The sequence below is a fragment of the Squalius cephalus genome, assembly GCF_949319135.1.
Source record: "Squalius cephalus genome assembly, chromosome: 15".
In the NCBI taxonomy this organism is placed as follows: Eukaryota; Metazoa; Chordata; class Actinopteri; order Cypriniformes; family Leuciscidae; genus Squalius; species Squalius cephalus.
This window is the reverse complement of record NC_137136.1, coordinates 24,154,680-24,179,616: the sequence shown is the minus strand read 5'-3', so window position 1 is coordinate 24,179,616 and position 24,937 is coordinate 24,154,680. Positions and strand designations below refer to the sequence as shown.

Sequence of the window (24,937 nt, the reverse complement as noted above, 5' to 3'; positions counted from 1 at the left end):
TTGGTCAGAAGCTAAAAGTAAATCATTTGCGATTTTAACGAGCGCAGTTTCAGTGCTATGATGCGGTCTGAATCCAGACTGAAACTTTTCATAGATGTCATTTTCTTGCAAGAAAGAGCCCAGTTGAGCGGACACAACTTTTTCTAGTATTTTAGACATAAATGGAAGAATTGAAATGGGTCTATAATTTGCTAGGTTATTATGATCTAATTGTGATTTCTTAATGAGTGGTTTTATAACTGCCAATTTAAATGTTCTTTGAACATGACCTAAAGATAAAGATGAGTTAATAATATTGAGGAGAGGCTCTTCCACTACAGGTAACACTTCTTTCAGTAGTTTAGTGGGTATAGGATCTAATAAACATGTTGTTGTTTTAGATGAAGTGATAAGTTTATTTAACTCTTTTTGTTCTATAGTTGTAAAGCACTGTAGTTGTTCTTGCGGGGCGATAATTGAGGCTGAATTATAAGGCGCGATTGAAGATTGAACGTTTACAATTGTGGTTCTGATGCTTTCTATTTTCTCAGTGAAGAAGTTCATAAAATCATTACTACTAAACTGTAACGGGATATTTTGTTCAGGTGACATCATAGACTGTAAAAAATATGGACAAATCGTCTGTGACGTCACCCATAGACTTTCTCAAGAACGGTTTTGAAGCCGTTTATGGGGGGTATGGGCGGCGCCATCTTGGAAAATCTTGGGAAATCCTAACCCCGCCCACCTTCTGGCCAATCCATATATGGGTAAAGGACGCAGCGCGCGTCTCTCAGCGCACTCTGCTACTCCGGTTATCTCTGTGTATATTTTAGGCAACGAAACATGTTATAAAACACCATACTAACTCTTTTCGTTTTCATTTAAAGAAATCTTAAACATTATAGCCACACAAATGTGGTTCACGCAACGCGTATTGATTATATTCACTGCATATAACGTTTGCCTATTTATAACAAAACGAAATATAAAACACAAACCTGCCTCTTTTCGTTTTAAATATAATATAAAAACATTAAACATTTTAATATGGCCCAGGCAATATGTGCATTTGCACTAAACAACAGATTTTGCAGTAAACAACATTACAGATCATCTTCATTGTATTAAAATTTAAAATGACAAAACTCAACCCAGTCTCTTTTTGTTAAATTTCAGTTTTATCAATATTAGCCATTATAAAAGTATAAGTAAAAGGTACAAGAAGCTATACAAATAAAGCAAACAATTCAGTCAAACATCAGCGCTCTAGTCTAACCATACAACGGTAAAGTTAAATACTTATAAAGTTATGAAACTTCCCCTCAGCCAAAACGATTGGCCAGGGAACAAATTATAGATTCACGAGACCAAAAATCGCCCGTTAGATACACACAAGACGAATTATATCTCATATTTAACCACTACAGAGACGCCAGAGTCAGCGGCAAACGTCAGAACGACTAGCCGAGGAAAGGCTGTTCCAGGCGGGGTACATGAACGCCGAGCGCCCGGTCATCGCTGGATCTCACAACTGGATAAAATTTTCATAAATCTTTAAATAAACCACAGATTTGAGCTTTAAACAACTACATTCTCGCCTGAAAAACTCTTAAAACTACATTTCATGATACAGAAACAGTAGTATTATATTTCAACTGTGTAAAAAAATGGCGCTTCTTATGTTGTCATTCTCCTTGGCGCAGCCTATGCTCGTTATCAGCTGTCAATCAAGCTGTCAATCAAAGTTAACCACGCCCTTATTTGTCATACATTTTATATCTAAATACTATCTAAACCAAGGGTGCCCAACCAGTCGATCGCGGTCGACCTGTCGATCGCGGACTGCTTTCCAGTCGATCGCGAGAGTATATTGTACTCTGGTTTGCCCTTTCTCTCTCTTCACCGCTCCTGCGTCTCAGACCTCAAAAACATAAAATATTAACCTTTATAGACATAGTATTTCTTGAGTAAAGAAAACGCTGTACTTATATAAAAATATATATTTATTTAATCTTACAAGATCACTGATTACGTTCAGCTATGCGCTGGCCGAAGGAGGAGGGGCGGAGCTAAGAGGAGCTATGAGCTGTGAGGTTTTGCTTGACAGTCAGGCGGACGTACATGGTGCGATTTTTGCCGTTTTTACGAGCTCGCAGAGCATTTTTTTCACTAGGGAGAAATCGAGTGGAATCGGTGATGCTCGCAGCGTGTGAGAGGAATTACGAGCCGACGAGCCGAGCTGAGCATGTTATGAGCACCTCGACCTCCCGATAATTTTTAAACATGTTTTAAAAAAAAATTCGGGGAGTCGGCCCGATTTTCACCAGCTGTCCCCTATTGCCAAATCATACAACCACGTCGATGGGGCTATACCTCAGTGGCAGCAACCATACAGCGTGCGCATACACTGTCACACACACACACACACACACACACACACACACACAGAGACACACCTATCTCTCTCTCTCTTTTAAGTTTTTATGTTGAAAAGAACGCTACTGTTCTCTGCTTTTCAGCAAATCATTTGCACACACATTTCTGTCATTTTTCTATCTGGAGCTTTGCCTGCATCATGCAACATTGACGGTCTCTGTGTTTAACGCGAAAGCTCACGTGATTGCTGCCGGCTCGGGATAAAATTCGTGCAGGACAGTCGTGCCGTGTACCAGCTGCTTTGACGCGATTATCAGTTAAACTGACTCGCAACGTGTGCAATATCTCACGACCTCCCGAGTGTCCGAACTCGCACCGTGTACGCCCGCCTTAATCACAGATTAAGGCGGGCGTAACAAGATTTAATAAGTAACAAGTAACAAGATTTAACACAAGCTGTTTTAATGCTTTTCATTGGTTGTTAACTATTTGTAAAATTCACTGAAATTCACTGACAGACATAAAGTTTGACCAATAGCATTGATTTATGAAAAAAATAACAGCGAAGAAATTATGGGCTGAATTCGAAATCGCATACTAACATACTCATACTATTTCAAATACATGTCAGAAATAGCAAGAGTAGTAGGCTATGTTAGGAGCTAATCTGAATTCAGCCAGGATTTTAGCTAGGCACGTTACATTATTAGTAGGGACTCGCTGGCATTCCGGCTCGTTGACTCAGCTCACTGAAAAGAGCCGGCTCTTTTGGGTGACAAACGGCTCTTTAAAAAAATAAATGTTTTAACTATGACTTTGACTATGATAGGTGTGAAAACAATTCTAATTAAATTGTTAAACGAAATCATACTCACAATGTCTAACCATTTTTTTTAAATGCCTTGATTTGTTACAAAAAAATACTAAACCTTTCCATTTAAATTACATCTTTTTAATGTATAGAAACAACATTCAAAACAATAATATAATAGAACCCATATTAAATAAAAAAATAATAAATATTCAGAAATATAAATAACTGAAAGGATTAAACTGGTCCCTCTTTTTCTCTCTTCTTTATTGTTATAACCAGCACTCTAGGATTATAACTAGCATGAACACACACTATTATTTTAAATAAGATTATTCAATATTTCATTATTACATAATTGTTTAATTTCTATAGGCTATATTTTTTTTAAAAAGAGTCGGCTCTTCAGATATGCGAGCTCCCGACGTTCACCTCATTCGCGCCACTACTCACTGTTACTATGGAGACGTTGAGAGTCGCGACGTCAGAAAAATAAAACACAACTATGGCAGAAGCCAAAAAACCGAAAACTTATCATTTTCATTCTGACTGGGAAGAGGATTACTTTTTTGTTTATTCAAATTCGAAGTCCATCTGTCTTATTTGTAATTCAAGTGTGGCCTTACCGAAGAAGGGCAATTTGGAGCGGCATTTCAAGACCGTGCACAAAAGCTATGATGCAGATTTCCCGGCTAAATCAGCTCTACGCACCCGAAAAGTCCGGGAATTGAAGGGGCAGTTAGCAGCACAGCAGTCAATTTTTACCAGGCCAAACACCAAGGGTAAGGCTGCAACTATAGCATCTTATCGTGTCAGTCATGTTCTTGCAAAACACAAGAAGTCTTTCAAGGACGGCGAAGTTGTGAAAGAAGCGTTTGTTGAGGCTGCAGACGCACTTTTTGGTGACTTTAAGAATAAAAGTGACATCATAGCTGCCATTAAGGATGTGCAATTATCCCGTGGCACTGTTACACGGCGATGTGAGGGAATGGCAGAGGATATCGAGGAGCAGTTAAGGAAGGATGTTGAACAGTGCAAATGTTTTTCTCTTCAATTCGACGAGTCAACTGATGTTGTTGATGTGGCACAACTATGTGTTTTCATTAGAATGGTTTTTGGAGACATGGGTGCAAAAGAAGAGCTGCTCACCATTTTACCATTGAAAGGACACACAAGAGGCGAAGATATTTTCCAAGCTTTCATGGAATTTGTCAACAAGACCCAATTGCCCCTCTTCAAACTCATCTCTATCACAACGGACGGTGCTCCAGCAATGGTGGGCCGTACCAGCGGATTCATTGCATTGTGCAAACAGAGTGAATATTTCCCGGACTTCCTTAATTACCACTGTATAATCCACCAGCAGGCATTATGTAGTAAGATTTTAAACATGAAAGAAGTGATGGATGTTGCAATGAAGATTGTGTGCTCCGTTCGGGCCAGGAGTCTACAGAGAAGGTTATTCCGTGCTCATTTGGAGGAGACCGGTGCAGAACACACAGACCTGTTGCTGCACACAGATGTTAGATGGCTGAGTAGAGGTAAATTTTTAGCGAGATTCTCAGAGTTGTTGCCTGAAATCAAAGATTTTCTGAAGCTTTCGAAACATGCAGAATATGCCCAGCTAGAGGACTACCAGTGGCTATTGGATTTAGCGTTCCTGACAGATCTCACTGACCTGCTGAATGGTTTTAATTTAGAGCTGCAGGGTAAAGACAAACATGTAATCAACATGATCAGTGCAGTAAACACATTTAAAAGCAAGCTACAACTGCTTTCAAATAGGCTGCAACGCTATGACCTACGGAACTTTCCTCACATGCAGGCAGAACTTCAGCGTCAGGGCAAAGACTTTGTGCAGCTTGACAGTGCACGTTTTGAGGAGCAAGTTCAGAGCATCTTGTTAGAATTTGAGAGGCGCTTTACAGATTTTGGATCCATCGAGCCTGTTGCCAGCTATCTGTGTTTTCCATTTGGTCCAAGTATTGATGTGGATTGTGTTGCCTCCAAAATTGTATCACTGTTCCACTTAGATAACACTGCTGTTGAGAATGAGATCCTCACACTGCAAAATGACATTGAGATCAAATCCAGGGCAACATCTGACATGAATGGAGAGTTCTGGTACTTACTGACTGAACAAAAGTATCACAACCTCAGAAAATGTGCTTTCAACTTGACAGCACTTTTCGGGTCAACCTACTTGTGTGAGTGTGCTTTCTCTCACATGAAAATCATCAAGTCAAAGTACAGATCTACAATGACTGATGACCACCTTCTGGCCTGCTTAAGGCTGGCAACCAGCTCTTACTGCCCTGACTACGAGAAACTAGCTGCCTCCTCCCAGTGCCAGAGGTCCCACTAAGGACCTGCCTACTGACCCAAAGCCTGTTTCTGATTGTTCTGCTGCCTGCCTACTGACCCAAAGCCTGATTCTGATTGTTCTGCTGCCTGCCTACTGACCTCCAACCTGATTCTGATTGTTCTGCTGCCTACCTACTGACCCAAAGCCTGATTCTGATTGTTCTGCTGCCTGCCTACTGACCCAAAGCCTGTTTCTGATTGTTCTGCTGCCTGCCTACTGACCCAAAGCCTGTTTCTGATTGTTCTGCTGCCTGCCTACTGACCCAAAGCCTGATTCTGATTGTTCTGCTGCCTGCCTACTGACCCAAAGCCTGATTCTGATTGTTCTGCTGCCTGCCTACTGACCCAAAGCCTGATTCTGATTGTTCTGCTGCCTGCCTACTGACCCAAAGCCTGTTTCTGATTGTTCTGCTGCCTGCCTACTGACCCAAAGCCTGATTCTGATTGTTCTGCTGCCTGCCTACTGACCCAAAGCCTGATTCTGATTGTTCTGCTGCCTGCCTACTGACCCAAAGCCTGTTTCTGATTGTTCTGCTGCCTGCCTACTGACCCAAAGCCTGATTCTGGATTCTGATTGTTCTGCTGCCTGCCTACTGACCCAAAGCCTGTTTCTGATTGTTCTGCTGCCTGCCTACTGACCCAAAGCCTGATTCTGATTGTTCTGCTGCCTGCCTACTGACCCAAAGCCTGATTCTGATTGTTCTGCTGCCTGCCTACTGACCCAAAGCCTGTTTCTGATTGTTCTGCTGCCTGCCTACTGACCCAAAGCCTGATTCTGATTGTTCTGCTGCCTGCCTACTGACCCAAAGCCTGTTTCTGATTGTTCTGCTGCCTGCCTACTGACCCAAAGCCTGATTCTGATTGTTCTGCTGCCTGCCTACTGACCCAAAGCCTGTTTCTGATTGTTCTGCTGCCTGCCTCTGACCTCCAGCCTGGTTCTCGACTCGCCTGTTTGATCCCTGAAACTGTCTATGCAGATATTGACCTTTGCCTGGAGTTTCTGTTTAATAAATTGTTGCAAATGGATCTGTCTCTGCCTTCTGATTCACAACAGATTTATTATATATGGATTAGAGCTACTTTTCTGTTTGTTTTGTGCATATTAAATTTGCAGATGCGCTGTGAGTAGCGACTGGCTTTCCATTTGGACTGGTAGATCTCGGCACACTGATAAATCTAAAAGTAGATCTTTGTTCAAAAAAGGTTGGGCTCCCCTGAAAACTAATGAGTTAGAAAAAAATTCACAGCCCTCATGGTTGTCAGGCACTCGGAACCTATCGAAAAATACAATAAAAGTCCATGGGATCAACCTGTAAAAACATGAATTTATGCTGTGAAAACGGACATTTTAACATGGGGGCTATGGACATTTGCTCCCTTTTGGGACCTCGCCCTAGCGGATTTTCGATGTATTGCAGTTTTTCGCACTTCCGGGTAGGCTTCATTTTTCAGATTAGAATGTTGCCGCTTGGGTGACGTCTGTTTATTTGTTAGTCTAGCCACGGTGTTAAATAAAAACCTAGGATTGTTTTGGTTGTTTTCTATTAGTTTGCGGAGATGCTCAGCCCTGGCCGCTTTTAGGGCCTTTTTATAATGTGACATACTGTTTTTCCACGTGATTCTAAAGACCTCTAAATTAGTTTGTTTCCATTTACGCTCTAAATTACGGGTTTCTCTCTTTAGAACATGCGTAGTATTGTTGTACCACAATTTTCTCTCTGACCTTTTTTCATTTAACGGGTGCAACAATATCCAATGTTCTAGAGAGAATGGTGCTCATAGTGCTAGTTAGTTTCTCTAGTTCATCTGTTTGTTTGGGTTCAGGCAGCAGCTGAGACAGATCAGATAAGCAATTTGAGAAATTATCTATGGTGGATGGAAGGATTGTTCTGCCTGGTCGATAACGCGGCGCCGCATGACATATTACAGCAGTATGTAATATGCAAGTTACCATGTAATGGTCAGTGACATCATCACTTTGTGGAATGATATCTATATCGGTTGGATCGGTTCCATATGATATAATTAAATCGAGTGTATGATTTAGACGATGAGTGGGACCAGTGACGTTTTGCTTGACCCCAAAGGAATTTAATAATTCTGTAAACGCAGCCCCTAACGCATCATTTGAATTATCTACGTGTATGTTAAAATCTCCAACAATTAATGCTTTATCGACGTTGACCAATAGATCTGAGAGAAAATCTGCAAACTCTTTTAGGAAATCAGCGTAAGGCCCTGGCGGTCTATATACGGTAGCCAAGGCTAGAGATAATAGGGATTTTTTTCTTGCATCTGAGAGCGTAACATTTAGTACAAGTACTTCAAACGAATTAAACTTGTCACCTATTTTCTGGGTAACATTAAGAATATCTCTATAGATTGTTGCAACACCGCCGCCACGACCAATCAGACGGGGCTCATGCTTATAACAGTAACCTGATGGAGTAGACTCATTTAGACCGAAATAATCATTTGGTTTAAGCCAGGTTTCAGTAAGGCAAAGTACATCGATGCTATTATCTGTGACTATTTCATTTACAATAACTGCCTTAGGTGTGAGTGATCTAATGTTTAGAAGACCTAGCTTTAGAAATTGTTTTTGTTCACTAATAGCGAGATTTTCTGTTTTAATAACAATTAGATTTTTTCTCGATACTGCAGTAGATTTATTATTTGATCTCACTAAACGAGGAATAGACACAGTTTCTATGCAATGTTCTACACTAATATTTACATCAATTAAGTTGGTGCAGCAGAGACTGTAATTTGGACTTTTGGTTACTAGTCAAACGGTATTTAACGTCTTGGAGATGTTATCAGAAGATCTGCTCCGATTCTACTTGGGTGTAAGCCATCAGCACGGAAAAGCCTAGGACGCTCCCAAAACAGATTCCAATTATTTACAAAGAGCAGTTTCTGCTCATTGCACCATGACATTAACCATTCATTTAGCGCGAATAATCTACTGAACTTTTCATGTCCTAGTCGGTACGTGAGAAGCGGTCCAGACACAATGATCGTTATTTCAGGCGATGTGCTGCGTACCGTCTCAATCAGGCTCCTGAAGTCTTTCTTCAGAACCTCCGTCTGCTGCAGCCTGATATCGTTCACTCCCGCCTGCAACACGACGGCTCCGACACGCTCGTCACTGTTCAAGATCTCGGGTACCCGCGCAGTGATATCGAAAACACGAGCACCAGGAAAGCAGTGACTGCGTTCCTTACTTTTACCTAACGTAGAGTGCCGAACAATGGAATCGCCGATGATGACAGCATCGCGTTCCGTTTCGCGAAGAGGGGAGAAGCGGTTCTGGGTTGAGATCGCGAAAACTTGGAGGGGCGGAGAGATTCTTGCTCTGGTCCTGGCTCGCGTCTTCCGCTGCGGAACCAGCCAGGCTTCGTGGTGGTGTGTCGGAGCCGGATTGAACGAAACCATGGCTGATCGTGAACTGGGCGCTCGGGACCAATGCTGAGAAACGCACGGAGTAGACGAGGTCGGGGTCAGCGGATTACTAATGCTAGTCGCCAGTAAGAGCTAAACGCCGGTCTCTAATCGACGCATCGGCGCGTGCTGATTCAAGAGCTAAACGCCGGTCTATCAGCTCGGCTTGTCTCTCTAAAAGGTCGCGGATCTGCTTCTCTACAGCTTCCAGCTCAGACAGCACTGCGTGCAGCTCGAGTGAGTCTTCACCTGCACCAAAAGGTAGACAACATAGCCTACATCTGATATATTCGCCATTTTAACAGATGGGCAGTAAGTTAGCAACGACGCTACAAGTGATGCTATCAATATTAATAATTTATGACTGAAGTCTTGGATAAAATCTGTCTTTTTAGTGGTACGGGTGTAATGTAGACACACGATAGGCGAGAAAATGTTTGTTTGTAAGTGAGTGTAAAGAAGACGCGCTCAGCCATGACCCACAGGGTTACCGGTCCAGTGTTGGGTCACAAATCGGCTTGAGACGCGTCTGCTAAACAGTCCGCGTTGGAACTATGAGGTTTGAGCAGCAGTGCTTCTCAGTGAGGAAAAGTAGAAAATGTTCGTTGTAAGTGAGTAAGTGAAATGCTCATTTTCACTCAATCTCCTGTTAATCTTGAGTACCTATAGAGTAATATTGCATCCTTCATATCTCCAAAAAGTATTTTGTTTTATTAAATTTTTAACATAAAGATAGGCTGTACCGAGTCTTTCCGGAAAAAACCGAGCGGCTGGGGGCGGGCCCTGTGGGCGAAGCTTAGCTGTGCTAACGCGCCAAGCTAGTGACAACACACAGAGACATTTGTTCAACAAACAGTTTTACTCACCGTCCGGTTCCAACGCACGACCGCGAACCTTTATCATTGTGACTGCTCGATCCTTAAGCATTAGACGATCTGCAAATCCGTGGATCTGGGCTTTGTTTATAAAACAATCATCGTCGAAATGCAGGGAACAAAAAAAGTCTTACACAACTCCGTTTATGCTCAGGAAAACAATCCACGGGTTCCTTAACGCTGGGTTCTTTGGGAATCTGTGCAGGGTTGTCTTGCCCTGGCAACCAAAAACACACTTCTTTGGTGACATTGATTTCCCAAAAGCCGGGCAGGGCGCTTTGATGGCGAACTGCTTTCACTCTCTTGCTCTGGTCTACGAGTGCGCGCGCGGCCGCGATCTTACCGGAGAAGTGCCCTTAGGACCCATATAAGGAAATTCCGCCCTATCTTACGTAAGACAGAGCCATACTCGAAAAAAACTTTCCGAAACTTGTGACAAACCGGAAGGAGTATTTTTGGAACAAAAATACTCCTTCAAACGTACAACTTAGTTTTTGAAACTTTGTCCATGTTTAGCATGGGAATCCAACTCTTTACCAGTGTAAAAAACTCAGTATGCATGAAATAGCATTTCACCCCCCCTTTAAAGAGAAAAATCACGGATTATGAATCAAATTGATGGAGCTCCAAATACAAACAACGCGTTCAGACGCGACGCATGCGCAGATCAACAGGAGTGGACAGGATTGTAGTTTGGCTGGTTTGTTTACATCTAGCTACCACAATTCCTTGCGCTCAGGTAGTTTGGCGTGACTGGCCTGGAACGCTACAAAGTCGTGAGTCGTGGGCATAGACTGTAAAAAATAGGTCGTGGGCTGCGTCCGAAACCGCATACTTCCCTACTATTTAGTATGGGAAAAAGAGTAGGCGAGCGAAAAAGTATGTACGAATCCAAAAGAGTAGGCGAGAATTACCTGGATGCAGGGGCGTGTCTAGAGGGGGGGCACGGGGTGGCACCGGCCCCCCCTAGAATATGATTGGCCCCCCCTGGTGCCCCCCCAACATCATTGGGCTAGATTTACTGTCAACATGACAATGCCCAACGCCATTGGATCAGAGCGCTGTCAATCACTGCTTGATTTGCGATTCGCAGGAGCAGAATCTCTGGTCCGCGTTTTTCAAACAGGAGTCAGGAGAGAGACACCTCGACATGTCACTGTTTATGGTATACACATTCAATCACAGTATATTATATTGTTAATTTCGTTGACGAAAAATGTTCGCCATTATTTTCGTCAACGCCATTTTTTCACAGACGAACACGAGACGATAACTATATCAAAAACAGTTTTAAATGACGACAACTATGACGAAAATGTATTGACATTTTCGTCAACGAATAAAAAATAGACGAAAATGTTAGGGAGGGATTGGGGAAGAGATCCAGTCAGAACTGATTTGCGTTTGTGGTACGTTAGATGCGCACATTTGAATTGTAACGTGCTGATCTACCCAGCGGCACACGAGTTGGAATGCGCTTGATGCTGCATGTCTCACAAATCGTTCAAAAATGTAAACGTCTGGGAGAAAGAGAAGGGCAGACATATGGACAGATCTGAATAAGAGTGACGAAAGAGAGCTTTATTCGGTATGTTTTTCTGTGTACGAACACACACACACGCGCGCGCGCGACCCGAAGAGTGCAGCCCTGCACATAGACAGCTACGCGCGCTGCGCGCAAAGGACTGAATTGAGCTCTCTTTCGCGTCTGAATGGACAAATACACACAACATGTCCGTTTTTGAGAGTATTCACGTAAACACAGTCGGTTATGTCTTTACAGAACGTACAGTTGTGAGAATATCGGATGTGCATTAGCAGTGCAATTGGATCTGCACACTCGGTCTTAAAGTGACAGTGCGTAATAAACCTAATGCCTTCTGTACACTTAATATTGTTCAAACAACAAAATAAAAAGATAAAAGCATTCACTGCTATTTAATAATAGCTTTAATAAAGATTAATTATATTTAATTCATATAAATAAATATATCTGCTTGAAAGAATAAACAATGATGTATGTAAGTAAAGACTGCATAATCATTAATTGAAAAAAAAAAGACTGTTCTACTTTAGGAGAAGTTTTTCCAGTTGAATTTTCTGATTTCCCATGGGCCCCCCCTCACTGGTTCTTGGTCCCCCCTGTGCCCCCCCATTTATAAAATCCTGGAATCGCCCCTGCCTGGATGACGTACTAATTATCGCGAGATTCGGACTTAAGTGCGTCCGAATATGCCTACTTTCCTAGTAGGCGAAAACAGTACGTGAAGGAAGCAGTACGTTCGAAACATCAGCATTCAAGAGTAGGCGAGAAGTTCCCGGATGGCTTAGCTGCTACTGCTTTCGGCCAGATTTTCGAGTGCTCGACCGATGGATACTTTTCTATCCCAGGAGGCCACGCAAGAGGATACGTCATTATCAAACATCGCAGAGATCAGCGACGCGGGTGCTTTCAAATGTGAGTAAACACGGTTCCTTGTGCTAAAATTGCATACGTGTGTTGAACTACTGTAGAGTAAACTGTTGAATTGTTGAAGGTGTAAAGACGTTACACAGAATAGTATAGTTGTGATTTTGCTGTAAAAACACGTTTTATTATGTATAACGTTAGCTAACAGGGGAGCTCCAGTAAGGACACGTAAGTTACGTCTCTAAAGTGGATTTACATAAACCATATACATCTCAAAGACGCTTATTTTAAATGTCTACTTACATCTGACAGGGAAATATTCAGTAGGCTAAGTATTGCAGAAGAGCACATCACAACATGAAATAGACATATGAGTGATGAATGTGTGCTATTATTACAAATCTATAAAGTAATAAACAGTTATCTATTTTATTTGTCCATTACTGTTGATAAATTGAGGAACATTTATGTTGGATAAAAAGTTAAAACAACCTCAACATGTAAATGTAGTGTTGAGCTCATAAATCACAGAGGTAATGTGAATCTGGTCTGGATGTTACAGGGTCAGATGAACAGATGTGTGTTTATCCGGTGGAGAGTGGCTCATGAAGCTGAATGCTGCCATCAAAGGCTTTGAGTGAGTATACTACAGAAATTAATAACAACAACTATTTAAATATTAAGTTGTAGTTTATTTAATTATTGTAGTTTCAAACAGAGCTATTACAGCACTTTTCTGATTCTTGATTTCTGTGCATTTGCTGCATAGCTTTTGTGGTGGAGCAGGACCTGCAAGGAAAGATGACGGCGGCATTTGTGGAAAAAAAGCATTTTTGTCTTCTAAATAATACTGAAATCAAATGACATTGTGCAGTTAAAATTACTGCTTTTGTGTTATGTTTGTGCATGTTTGTAGGATCTGAAATGTCAGCAGGCTGGTGTGAGCACTGAGGATGAGGAGCCCAGAGCTGAATCCTGGAGATGGTGCAATGGATGAGTCCCTCCATCACTCCACCTGCCCTTATTGCCTCAGATTGTGAAGCACAACACATCACACAACAACCTCAGGCACGGCTCACCTCTGGCGGTCAGCTGATTCATCAGAATAAAGCCGCAGAATGGGAACCGCCGTGTTGAGATGGCAGAAGGATGTGGGGTTCAGCGCCTGTAGCCTATACATGATTGTAGTTTGAATAAAGCTTTGTTTCATGTGTTGACTTGCATTTGTTTATTGTGTGATGGTGACTTTCATTCATTCTTTTACTAATTTATTAATATTTCTCATTGTTGTCAGTAAATAAAATATAATTATTTAATGAATGCTTTATTTAATTGTTTGAATGAAAATGTAGTTCACTATACACATCTAGAGTGTATTCTATCATGCATAGCTATGTCATATGACATACATTACAATTTGTTTGTTTTATTGAATTATATCATTTTCAGTAAAAAGTAATATAATTAAGTATTGGTCAGCATTTATCATTGTTATTATTGTATGTTTTGGGGTGGGATAGCAATGCAATTCATTCTGGGGTAATATTAATTTTTAATAATAATGATACTTAAATTTTTCGAGTATAAAATCAACAGTTTTCTCCAAAGCCGAATCTTCACACAGCTGCCCTTTGTGCAGACATTACAAACATAATATGAGATTTTTTTACACAGGAAAAAACCTAGAAGGTTGAATATCTTAATATATATTTTCTTAAATAATTCATTATAATACATTTAAAAGCTGCACTTTTTGTTATTTATAGGCCTGAGGGATGAAACGAGAGTTAAATTCAACAAGAAAAAGAGGAAAACATAAAGCAGTTAGCCACTTTTGCTTGTGGATGAAAATGTTTGGATATAAAATAAAGAAATTAACAACATATTCAAGAGATGACAATTTTGGGATTTCGTAATAAAAATAGGCTAAATAATATCGTTAAGGATAAAACGGTGGGTCACATTAGTGGGGTTAAATATAAGAACTTAAATCAACCCTAAATGTAATCACAAAATAAATGGTCAGCAGTTTCTTCAAAAAGACCACAAAATGAGCAAGTTTAATCAATATCAAGATATTTACAGATATATATTTAAACGTGTCGTTCAAATCTTTTAAGTTGTTGCGCGTGTGATAACGCGTCGTATAGGTCACATGATAACGTCAACATGGCAGATGTCCGGTTCGCATTCATACTCAACGAGATTTGGCTATAAAGTACCTACTCTTTTAGCGCTCGTTAAGTAAGTACTTATTGAAATTAAGTACCTACTCATTGAGTATGCGGTTTCGGACGCAGCCGTGGTTTGAAGTCCTGATTTACGTGCTCAAAAACCTGCCTGGAACGCAGCATAACACTCACCACTAGATGTCAGTAAATTCATAGATTTAAGAATATTTCCCCATGACGTTTGATTCTTGTCATTTGGGTAAAATACATAATTATACGAAACATGCACGAGGTCAAATCAGACGGTTTCGTATTACAAACTGCATATTTAATTCTGATTATCGTATATAATATTACCAAAAAGAATAAATCAATATAAATAAAAAGTAAAAATCCAACACGTGGATTTAATGACTTAATAAGACTGTTATGGGAAATCTAAAATCGTAGCCTCTTTAAAAAAAAACAAAAGGTCGCTAATTCGCTCATTTATACAACAAAAACGGTATCAATAACGTATAAGAATAAAGTCCTCACGCTAGTTGATGAGGAAGGCGTGCCGCGCGGATGACGTCATCAAACATTTATCGTGCCACATTCCCCAAACGGCGCGAGTGCAAAACCGTTTTCGGTTTATTTTCTCTTCAGTTCTCTGTTGTCACATTGGACCCTACAGCTGCTTTAGGTTCTAGGCTTCCAGAAAGTTTGTTACCGTGAGTTTATTTTTTCTTCTTTTCCTAAACTTTTCTTCAAGTTTGCCGACGTTTGTCGTCATTTCTTTGAGCTCTGTGTTTTTGTTGTTCAACTCATCACTCAGTCCGTCGCCTATGATGAACAACATAAAAGCAGCTCAAGAGTTTCTTGACATTAACCGATAACGTCGTGTGTATTTTGTAACACAATTCGTGCGCTGATACAACGTGTGCTTTTAGCCAGTTAGCTTGATAGTAGGAAGTCTCCTCAAAACTAATTTTGTTAAATTAAGGTTCCTTGACACTAAACAAAAGGCGAAGACTCGTTACACTAAGTTAAACTAACGTTACTCTTCCAGCTCGTGACAAAATATTGTGTCTGGCCTCTAAAGAAATGTTTCGTCGTAATGTATCACCGTTAGACATTAACATAAACAGATGGTCCCTCAGTGTTTGATGACGCATGTTATCTTTACAGTGCACGAGCTCTGGTGTTTCCTTATTTCAGTATGCTTGTTGTAGCTGTTGAAGCGTTATGAGTTAAGGTTCTCATGATTGCGTGTTGGATTTCTTTATCATTGAGGACTTCCAGATCTCAAGTGGATGTCATGCTGTAACGTTACACTGCCATCCTCCAGAACGAGTGAGGATTGACATTGCAGAGTCAATGTTTTTGTCTTGGTGTGAGATTGCCAAGGATGCTGACTTAAAGCAATTTTGATTATGAAAACTATATATATATATTACTATTTCAGTCGTATCGGACTCTTGGTGACTCTATCTCTTGCCATACGAGAGAGACTGTCCATGAATTTTCTTAGCAATGATTTTTTTTCCAGGTAGGTTGCCAGGTCTTCCCACAATCCTCCCCATTACATTACAATTCACCTATACTACATGTTTTTAGATAGTGGTGGAAACCCATGCAGACACAGGAAGAGCATGCAAACTCCACACAGAAAGGCCTCCTGGCTCAGCAGGGTCTCAAACTGGGGACCTTCTTGCTGTGAGGCACTTAATGTGATCATATTTAAAGGGTTAGTTCACCCAGTGAAAATTCTGTCAGTTTTACTCACCCTCATGTTGTTCCAACCCCGTAAGACTTTCGTTCATCTTCGGAACACAAATTAAGATATTTTTGATTAAATCTGAGAGCTGGCTCACTCCTTCATAGGCTGCTAGGTGATTGATATCTGCCAGCCCAGAAAAGTTAGTAAAGACATCGTTAAAATAGTCCAAGTGACTCAACCTTAAGATTATCAAGCGACGAGAATACTTTTTGTGCGCAAAAACAAACAAAAAAGTGTAACAGCGCAGCGCTTCTGGGTTGTACGTCAGAACGTAGGCTCACTTTTGGCCGACGCTGGTCATGTGTGTGATGCTGGCCAATAGTGAGCCTACGTTCTGACGTACAACCCAGAAGCGCTGCGCTGTTACACTACGTGAACTCACTCTCGGAGACCCACACAGAAGAAAATGAATAGTTGAATAAAGTCATTATTTTTGTTTGTTTTTGCGCACAAAAAGTATTCTCATCACTTGATAAACTTAAGGTTGAGCCACTGTAGTCACTTGGACTATTTTAACGATGTCTTTACTAACTTTTCTGGGCCGGCAGATATCAATCACCTAGCAGCCTATGAAGGAGTGAGCCAGCTCTCAGGTTTCCTCACAAATATCTTAATTTGTGTTCCGAAGATGAACGAAAGTCTTATGGGGTTGGAACAACATGAGGGTGAGTAATTTTTGGGTGAACAAACCTTTTTATGCGAAATATTTGTTAGATTCATTGTGATACTGAAGAAATCCTCTTGAAATAGCTGTATATCTTGTTTTGGAATGGCTGCTTGTTTTTGAACTTATTTCTTTTAATGCACGTGCTTCTTTTCTAGCCATGTTTGAAGAGTCCATACATCCATGCCCAGATGAAGTCCTTTGGTCTGTGTACTTTCATGACTGCGGTTGAGGAGCCCAGATCTGCCTCCTCCCGCATTCTCCCTCTAATGCAGACCAGATGGAAATTAGAGCCACTGATGCAAGCCAAGTGATAACACTCACAACCGTGTGTTCCCATGCCAAGTCCAACCCCCCCAAACAAACACGCGCACGTCTGTGCTATCTGTTGGCCAATTTCACTTAAGCATATAATTTGCCAAAGGCGGCTGATCATTCTGCTGTCACTTTGCATGAAGAAGAGGCACTTAGAACATGCATAACATGTTGTGGAGGTGTCAACCTTGCAGGCGTGCACCTCAGCAGCACTATGGGTAGCCACCCGACACAAGCAGGTTGGCATGCGTGACAGTGCAGATTGTGGTCAAGGACATGTAAATATGTGGTCTTATGAATTGACAGGGCTTGATGCTTAGTTTTTTCCCAAGGTGCACATGCACAGGAGAGCATGAAATTTATTTACAGTGGGAGCCAAAATTACTTCCACTGTGGCGGGAGATGGTTTAAATCTTTTGTCTTGTTATCCCTTTTTTTCCCCCCAAATCACTTCACCAGAACCCCCGCCCTGCAGCTAATTTCATTGGTTAAGGTTGCAGTGATGTGTAGGTTTAGGGATTAGTGTTTGTAGGCAATCTGTACTGTGATTGACATGACCAATAAAATCTTAAGAATCGGCTGCAGGGCGGAGTTTCCGCTGAATGGTTTTGGGCGAAAAAGCGCTTCAGAGATTACACTGCCATCTATCGGTCGGGTTTAAACCGAACATGAAGCCACTGCTACGAATCTTTGATCTAAACAAATATATAAACATTGATCTTTTTTTTTTTTGAGAATCGATACAGTATTGGCAAACATAATATTGTGATAGTCATATGAGTATCGATACTTTTTACACCCCATTTAAAATGTCTATGCTTTTCTAACCGCTTGTTAAGTCTAATGTCACGCATCACCGTTGCCTGGGTCCAAACCATAGACTGTAAAAAAATATGGACGTAGTGTTTGTGACGTCAGGTTTGTGAAGATCATTTTTGAAGCCCAAAAAGTTTGGCCATCTTGGCCGCGCGTCACTTCCTCCGTCACTTCCGTCACTTAGCTGAGGTGACGTCACGGCTAAAGCCTAATTTATACTTCTGCGTTGGACCTACGCCGGAGCCTCTACGCTGTAGGCAACGCGTTGGTTATAATTTGTACTTCTGCGTCGTTGTCCGCGTTGACGCGCAGTTACTCATGCAGAGGGACCATGTGAAACCCGAGGGAGGGGTTCTAGCAGACCAATCACAGCGCTTGCGTCCGCGTAGAATTGACGCGTTGTTACATTATTGGAGAGGTGCGCATCAGGGTACGCCGAAGGGTACGCGCGCTGAACACAGCCTACAACGTAGCTACGGCGTAAGTTCGACACAGAAGTATAAATTGGGCTTAACAGACAGCAGACAATCCACCTGTCACTCAAGTGGCCACGCCCTTAATTATGCAGAACTTTAAGTAAGGAATAATTGACGACAGGCCGTTGAATTATTAGAAAAATAATGCACACCTGAGGTGGTAATGCGGTCACGACGCGAAGCGGAGTGGCCGTTACACCTCGGGTGTGCATTATTTTTCTAATAATTCAACGGCCTGAAGTCAATTATTCCGCTTATACTACAGTTACCACACCTCGAAACATTGTTCAGATTATGTATTTCAAGACGTATGTAAAGTTTTTGTCATTAAAACGCTCTTGTATGTAGGACTAATTTCTTACGCATCTAATCCAATGCCTCCGTTGCTAATTCCAAAACGTCATTTTAGAGTTAGTAACGGAGGGTTGAGCCACTGATAGCAGACTAATGCTGGGGACACACGACTAGCTGACACATTCCCTGACTGTTTTCATCGACTGCAGCAGATTTTAAACACCGACTTTGAACACAGACTGAACGCGCTAAACACGCGTTTGGGCTGCCATGATCAGTCATCAAATTACATTCATAACCGGCCTTAAAGTGTGTCCTCGGCTCGGCTTTATGCAGTTATTAGAGAGAGATGTTGCAATAATGAGACAGAAAAGCATGTGCGTCAATATTATTATTTATTTACTAATTCAATTCGTTTTAATTAATTCGTTCATTCTTTTTTTCTATTATTGACAGATGCCAGTAGACTAGCCAAATAAATGAAAAAAAAAAAAGCCTTTTAACAAGTAAGGCCTATCAATAATTATTTATTTGTTATATTATCTGCAATAAAAATCCGTGCTGCAGGACTATCCATTTATTTAGCCTATATTCAGTTTAATTTTCTATTGATTATATAGGAATATACTTTATTTATTAAAATTAAACTGCATGTTTCCAGTGATTGTGAAGCTAGACATTGAAAATTGCAGATCAAGCGCATGGGGCTAAATGCTTTTTCTTGTTATGAATTGTATCTTGTTTTCCGTTATTACAGTTGACTACGCGAAGTGATATGGAACTGTAATGCGGTCAAGACCTGCCTGGAACTACTTTAGCTGTGCGTTTCCCTGAAAATAATGCACACCTTAGAACGTTCGTCAACCAATCAGATTCAAGCATTCAACGGCCCTGTAGTATAAGGCTTAATAATATAATTTTTTTTGTCAATATTGCACACCCCTAATGTACAGTATTTCTTCAGGTCTTAAAAAGCCTTAAATTTGACTTTAAAAAGTGTGCAGCAACCCTGTAAGACATTAGGCTGGACAATTCCTGGTTTTCCATTCCCAAATTTAAATCATCATAAAATGACAATTAAGATGCGTTTTAAAACATTTAACGTTAAGACCTTAAATTTCATAAAGCAAACATTTTTTAAGGGCCCGTGGGGACTTTTGCACATATGCTGCTAAACACATTTTACAGTTCACGGACATCTATTTTAGTCTCAAATTCGAGTGAAGCGATTGCACTGTCGAGCGCTGCCTATTTTAATATCAAATCAGCCCTAATATATTGTATTTCATAGTTTGTGTGTCTGACATGTTTATTAAACCGGGTTCAGTAAACGTCAAAGGGCTGATGAAGAATTGATGGCAGATGTACAGTCAGAGCTGTAGGTTCTGTTGTTTTATTTTTTGTAGCTGTTGAACAACATCAGAACAATGAGGGGATGAGTCAAGGTTTCTGTTGCTTAGAAACAAGAGCACCCACCCAGAAGACAATAACCTCTTCTTTTTCATCCCATTCTTCCAATAATAGCTTTTTTGCCCTCATTTTCGTAATTCAACCCCTGATTGAGATATCTTGTTTGATACAAATGACTTCTCTAATGGGATTTTTTTCTGTTGTCTTTCAGGTGAAGAGTTCCCTGGTCGGCAGCTAAAGAAAGCAGCCTGGTCAGTTGGTCAAGCCTGTGGATTTCTTCTGGCACTTGGTGAGGATCTGTGTTTCTTTAAGAGTAACTTTCACGATTAATCTATCTGTAAATCTGTTACAGAACATTTGGTGGGTTTTGTTTTAACCAGAAAAGGAAGGAAGTGACCTTGAGGTTTATATTATTGAATTACTTAATCAGTTGCGTTTGTTTTTAGGTAGTAATGACTAATGACTCTTTCAGGAATATAACTTAGAACTTTCTTCGAGCTGCTGTTGCCTAGTTACAGAACGGAAATAAAAGCCCACCTGTGTCACTCAAATCAGTAGCCTACATTTCTAGCATGGTGACTGTCTATTGAGAGCACTGAAATGACAGTTATACATCATGATGTGTTGCAGTATTCATTTAATATAATGAGAGTTTTTCTTGTCAACACCAAGAACTCAGTACCATCCAAACAAATTTAGGCTGACCGACATTCGTTGTCATGGTGAGGGATATAACTGACCATTCCTGACTTGAGTCTTATTGTGTGTTCTGAAAACCGGTGAAGATCAGCTGACTTTCACTGGAATTTTCTTCTGAAAACCACTGTAGTGTCGCTGCCCGAATCATGGTGCTATGCCTGAATGATTACACCTACTGGCTCTCATATCCGTGATCATGAATTGCCTGCAGAGCTTGAAGTCTCACGTCTGCTGTATTTTCACTGGCTGCAAGGCTGTACTCTGGTTTACATTCTTCTTTTTCCCAAAACCCTGCATTAGAGTCTCAGAATATGTTGTTTGGAGGACCTTTTCCATACTGTTAACATAAAAGCCATCCTGTTGGTTAAAGCTACATGATTCTGGATGAATTGACACTTCGCAAGGAGTTTGATTGACAGGCGATCTGACCAATCATTATCCGCTGAAACCGCCAATTTTATCCAACAAAGCAGTCACGAGAGTAATGAGTTTATTGATTAATGTTGGAGGATTTGAACTTGAAAAACTGAGTGTACTGATGTCTTTCCGCGGTTATAACAACATTCCTTCTTATGTTCATTCATGTTCATTTGATGCTATAAATTAATTCGATTGAAGAGATGATCAGTTCACGAGCAGCTTTAACTGAGGCTCGACAGCGATCTGGCAGACACATTAAAGAGCCACAAAACATTAAAGAGCCACAAAACGGTATTTATTGTTTAAATTTCTTTAAAAAATGACTAAAGTTGAGACTTTCATATCAAAAGTAACCTAGTCTGTTCCGTCTGTCAGCGCGTTGTCAGTGTCCTCTCTGCTCCGCAATGTATTTTTCACTGTGTGAGCGGCGTGACTTGTTGGACAGAGCAACAGTAACTAAAGGGGGCGGGTCTTTGCGAACGGTCAAATGAGAATCACAATTTTTCAAATGGAGATCATAATTCTCCCATGAACAGACAACTAAATAAAATAACGCAATTTACTAGAGGTTCTGACAAAATATTAATTGCTGCAGTCTATTTAAAAGGGTTTCATTAGAATGAATAAAAAAAATTGGTTTGAATGAATGTTTCTATGACTCACTCATACAGACTTCACGCGTTTCATTAGGCTACTTTATGAATCACCTTTTTTTTTTTTAATGAACCTCATGAATGAATGATTTAATGACAAATAGGCTACAATTTTTTAAGTCACTTGTTGCCACCTACTGGTGTAACAATGTATTCAATACAATCATTTGTTTGAAGCTCCAAGTAGAGCCTTGCGCGGGACTGTTTTCTTCATCCCGCCCGCCGAATTTCTGACCATTACCGCCCGCTCCCGCAACGTATGTGTTACACTCCCGCCCGCTCCCGCAAAACTCTGAGAATTTATTCCCGCACAATAATAGAGATGCATTGAAAAAACATGTATTTGTATTGCTATTATTGAAGAGATTCATGGGGTTGTTTGTTTCGTTTCCCTGGCCGGCATGTATTCTGGACACATACACACAGGACAATGGAGGAAATCTAGTGTATGCTGTTTTTGGATTGTTTTGTTTTTGTTTTTGCTGTTTTTATTCAGGATACTCCGTCTGGCGCGTGCAATGATGACGCAGTGAATAGTGATGATTCTCTCTGATCAGCAGTCTGCCGTGTTTTCACGTCACATTTTAGTATCGCCTCGTTTAGAACCTCGCCGGAGGTGGTACGAAAAAAAAGTACCTGGAAGCAGATACAGTTACAACTTTTACACAGTGGAAAACCAAACAAAGGCGAGGCGAGTCGAGGCGAGCTGGTACTGTGTAGTGGAAAAGTGCCATTATTGACATCTCCATCATGTCGCTAGGCTACCTCCCAATCCCGCAGTGTTTTTTTTTAGCCGCCCATTCCCGCCCGCGGCAAAGTTCAAACCGCCCGCTCCCGCGAGATTTGCGTTGGGTCCCGCGGGACCCGGCGGGACTCAATCCCAATGCAGCCCTCTAGCTCCAAGTTGCTTTCAAAAGGGAGTGTGCTCTATTTTGATTGGTACCGTAGGCATCAGTGTTTTATCCGAACTGTAAACTTTTATCCCAGTACTTCTGTGATAACTTGAATTATTGTAAGACAGAAATAACAAGTGTGGTTGAAAAGACAGTTTGTGAAGCTGTTTCATACCTATACACATAGGTGGAGGGTGAACCAACTCCAGGGTCAGGCTAAGGAGATGCATTTCCTCTTTAAAAACACATTTAAATAGAAAGTCACAAAATAGTTTCAAGTTACATGTCGCCTAGCAACAACCTACACATCCCCGGATAAATGCTCCCGATAAATGATTTGTTAATGAAGCGGCTATGTTCACAAACCACTATAATTTGAACAGAAAAGCAAGCATATTGTATGCGTGATTTGGCAGGGCAGCCAATTTGAATAATAAATAACCATTGCCTTAACTAATGCAACAAAACACGTTTTATGCAAATTCTAAATGGATTATATATTGCCTAGAAAGTCCGCAAAGAGCACTCTCTTTAAAATACCTAACAAGCTGTCACTCATCTCAGTTCATCACGATCTCACAAAGGTCCGCTATAATCAATGAAGCTCACGGAGTCTCTTATTTAGCCTGTTGGTAAAACTGTGTGAACTTTCGTCTTTTCCCTAAAAGTGTTATGTAAAGAGGCTCTCATAAACAGTTTGGCAGGGTAAGAAGATGTAAATAGCAACATGACAAGTGTAAAATTATACCAGGGTTAACCATATCTGTGATAACTTAATCAGTTATCTTTGAAAAAATAAAGCTCAAAAATTGCATTACACTACTGTGTATTCAGTAGGTAAAGTAACTTCATGGGTAAATTCATTCTCAAATGAGATGTTATGGAAATGCATGCTGAATTGGAGAAACATGGTGGAAGGCATAAGTCTGAAAATCCACACAAAATCCATGTGTGTAAAACTCCCATCATTATAATAAGATACTGTATATTGTAACATTTATGTTTGTTTTTGCAATGTTGAATATCATCAACAAATGCAGTGGAAAATAATGTATCTCCACAAAATAGGCTAGTGTTTCGTAATTCAGAAATCATTCTTGACTTGATAAATGTCTTTTTTGTGTTGCTGACATGTTGCTTGTGGTAAAACCGCAGTGAAAATTGTTGTCTATTAGAGGTATTTAGTTTAAGTAAAATTTTGTAATCTAAGATGAGAAACCGCTTGCAGCGTTCTATAAATAATCTTAAACCCAATCTTTTTTCACTTCATTTCAGAGCAGAGGCATTCAAAACCTGGCTTAACTCCATAGCTGATCTCATTTAACCCAGTGGTTGTGTTATCGCGTTGCTGATTTAGCCCACACAACACTATCTGCCTAGTGGGTTGGTTCAAAAGGTGGTTTCAATGAGGCAGTAAAACATTGTTTTTCTGTCCATGTTTAAAAGACTTGGCTCAGTGGAAAAGCCTTGGGTTATTTCAAACTGAAAAAGCAACACCTTTTATTGCAGCGGGTACTTTATTGTCATGAGTTCTTCATTGTCTGCTGTTGGCCGAATCCCAGAATTGCACTGATGCCCAGACTAGTGCTAGATGCACTCTCTTTGCTTTATATGTTTGGAAGAACTTCATGAAGGACTTGTATGAAGTACTCTATGATTAATATGTAATAATTAATACATTTCTAGTTAATATTTAATATGACATTCAGAAATAATTTAATACTTGTTTTAGTTGTTTATTATAAGTCTTGACATTAGCATAACAAAAAATTGCATTAATATTGAGACTTTTATATAAATATATGGGCTAAATTCAACCATGCAAAGTACCATCATAAAGAATGAATCAAACAGAAATAAAGAGTCTATTTTTGTTCACCTCAAATTTGTAGAAACATTGACGAACACCTGTTCTTTTGTATGTGGGTCAGGTTTAATAGGCATGACAATAACCTGTGGTAACCTGATGTTTTGTTTGTGGAAAAATTTGCAGATTAATTTTTGCATGTTGTTTTACTTCGTCTATGTCTGTGACCACAAATGTTTACTGGGCTTAAATGAGACTCTGTGTCATGAACTCAGGCCTCAGTGATGGTAACCTG

General features: G+C 40.5%; 2 protein-coding genes across 2 annotated transcripts in view; both read left to right on the top strand.

The window, feature by feature from the left end:
- Positions 1-4,292: 4,292 nt before the first annotated feature.
- Positions 4,293-5,534, top strand: LOC307173064 (general transcription factor II-I repeat domain-containing protein 2A-like; the record flags this gene model as incomplete). Its single annotated transcript, XM_079895868.1, has 1 exon — positions 4,293-5,534. The coding sequence occupies one exon, from the start codon at positions 4,293-4,295 to the stop codon at positions 5,532-5,534; it is 1,242 nt and encodes a 413-aa protein (XP_079751994.1).
- Positions 5,535-14,994: 9,460 nt separating this feature from the next.
- The window catches only part of ncalda (neurocalcin delta a), a 53,582-nt gene continuing 43,639 nt past the window's right edge, over positions 14,995-24,937 (top strand). The window contains exons 1-2 of the mRNA XM_079894858.1: positions 14,995-15,146; positions 20,382-20,459. The gene's annotated coding sequence lies outside the window, so the exon portion shown is untranslated. The remainder of the gene's footprint in view (positions 15,147-20,381; positions 20,460-24,937) is intronic.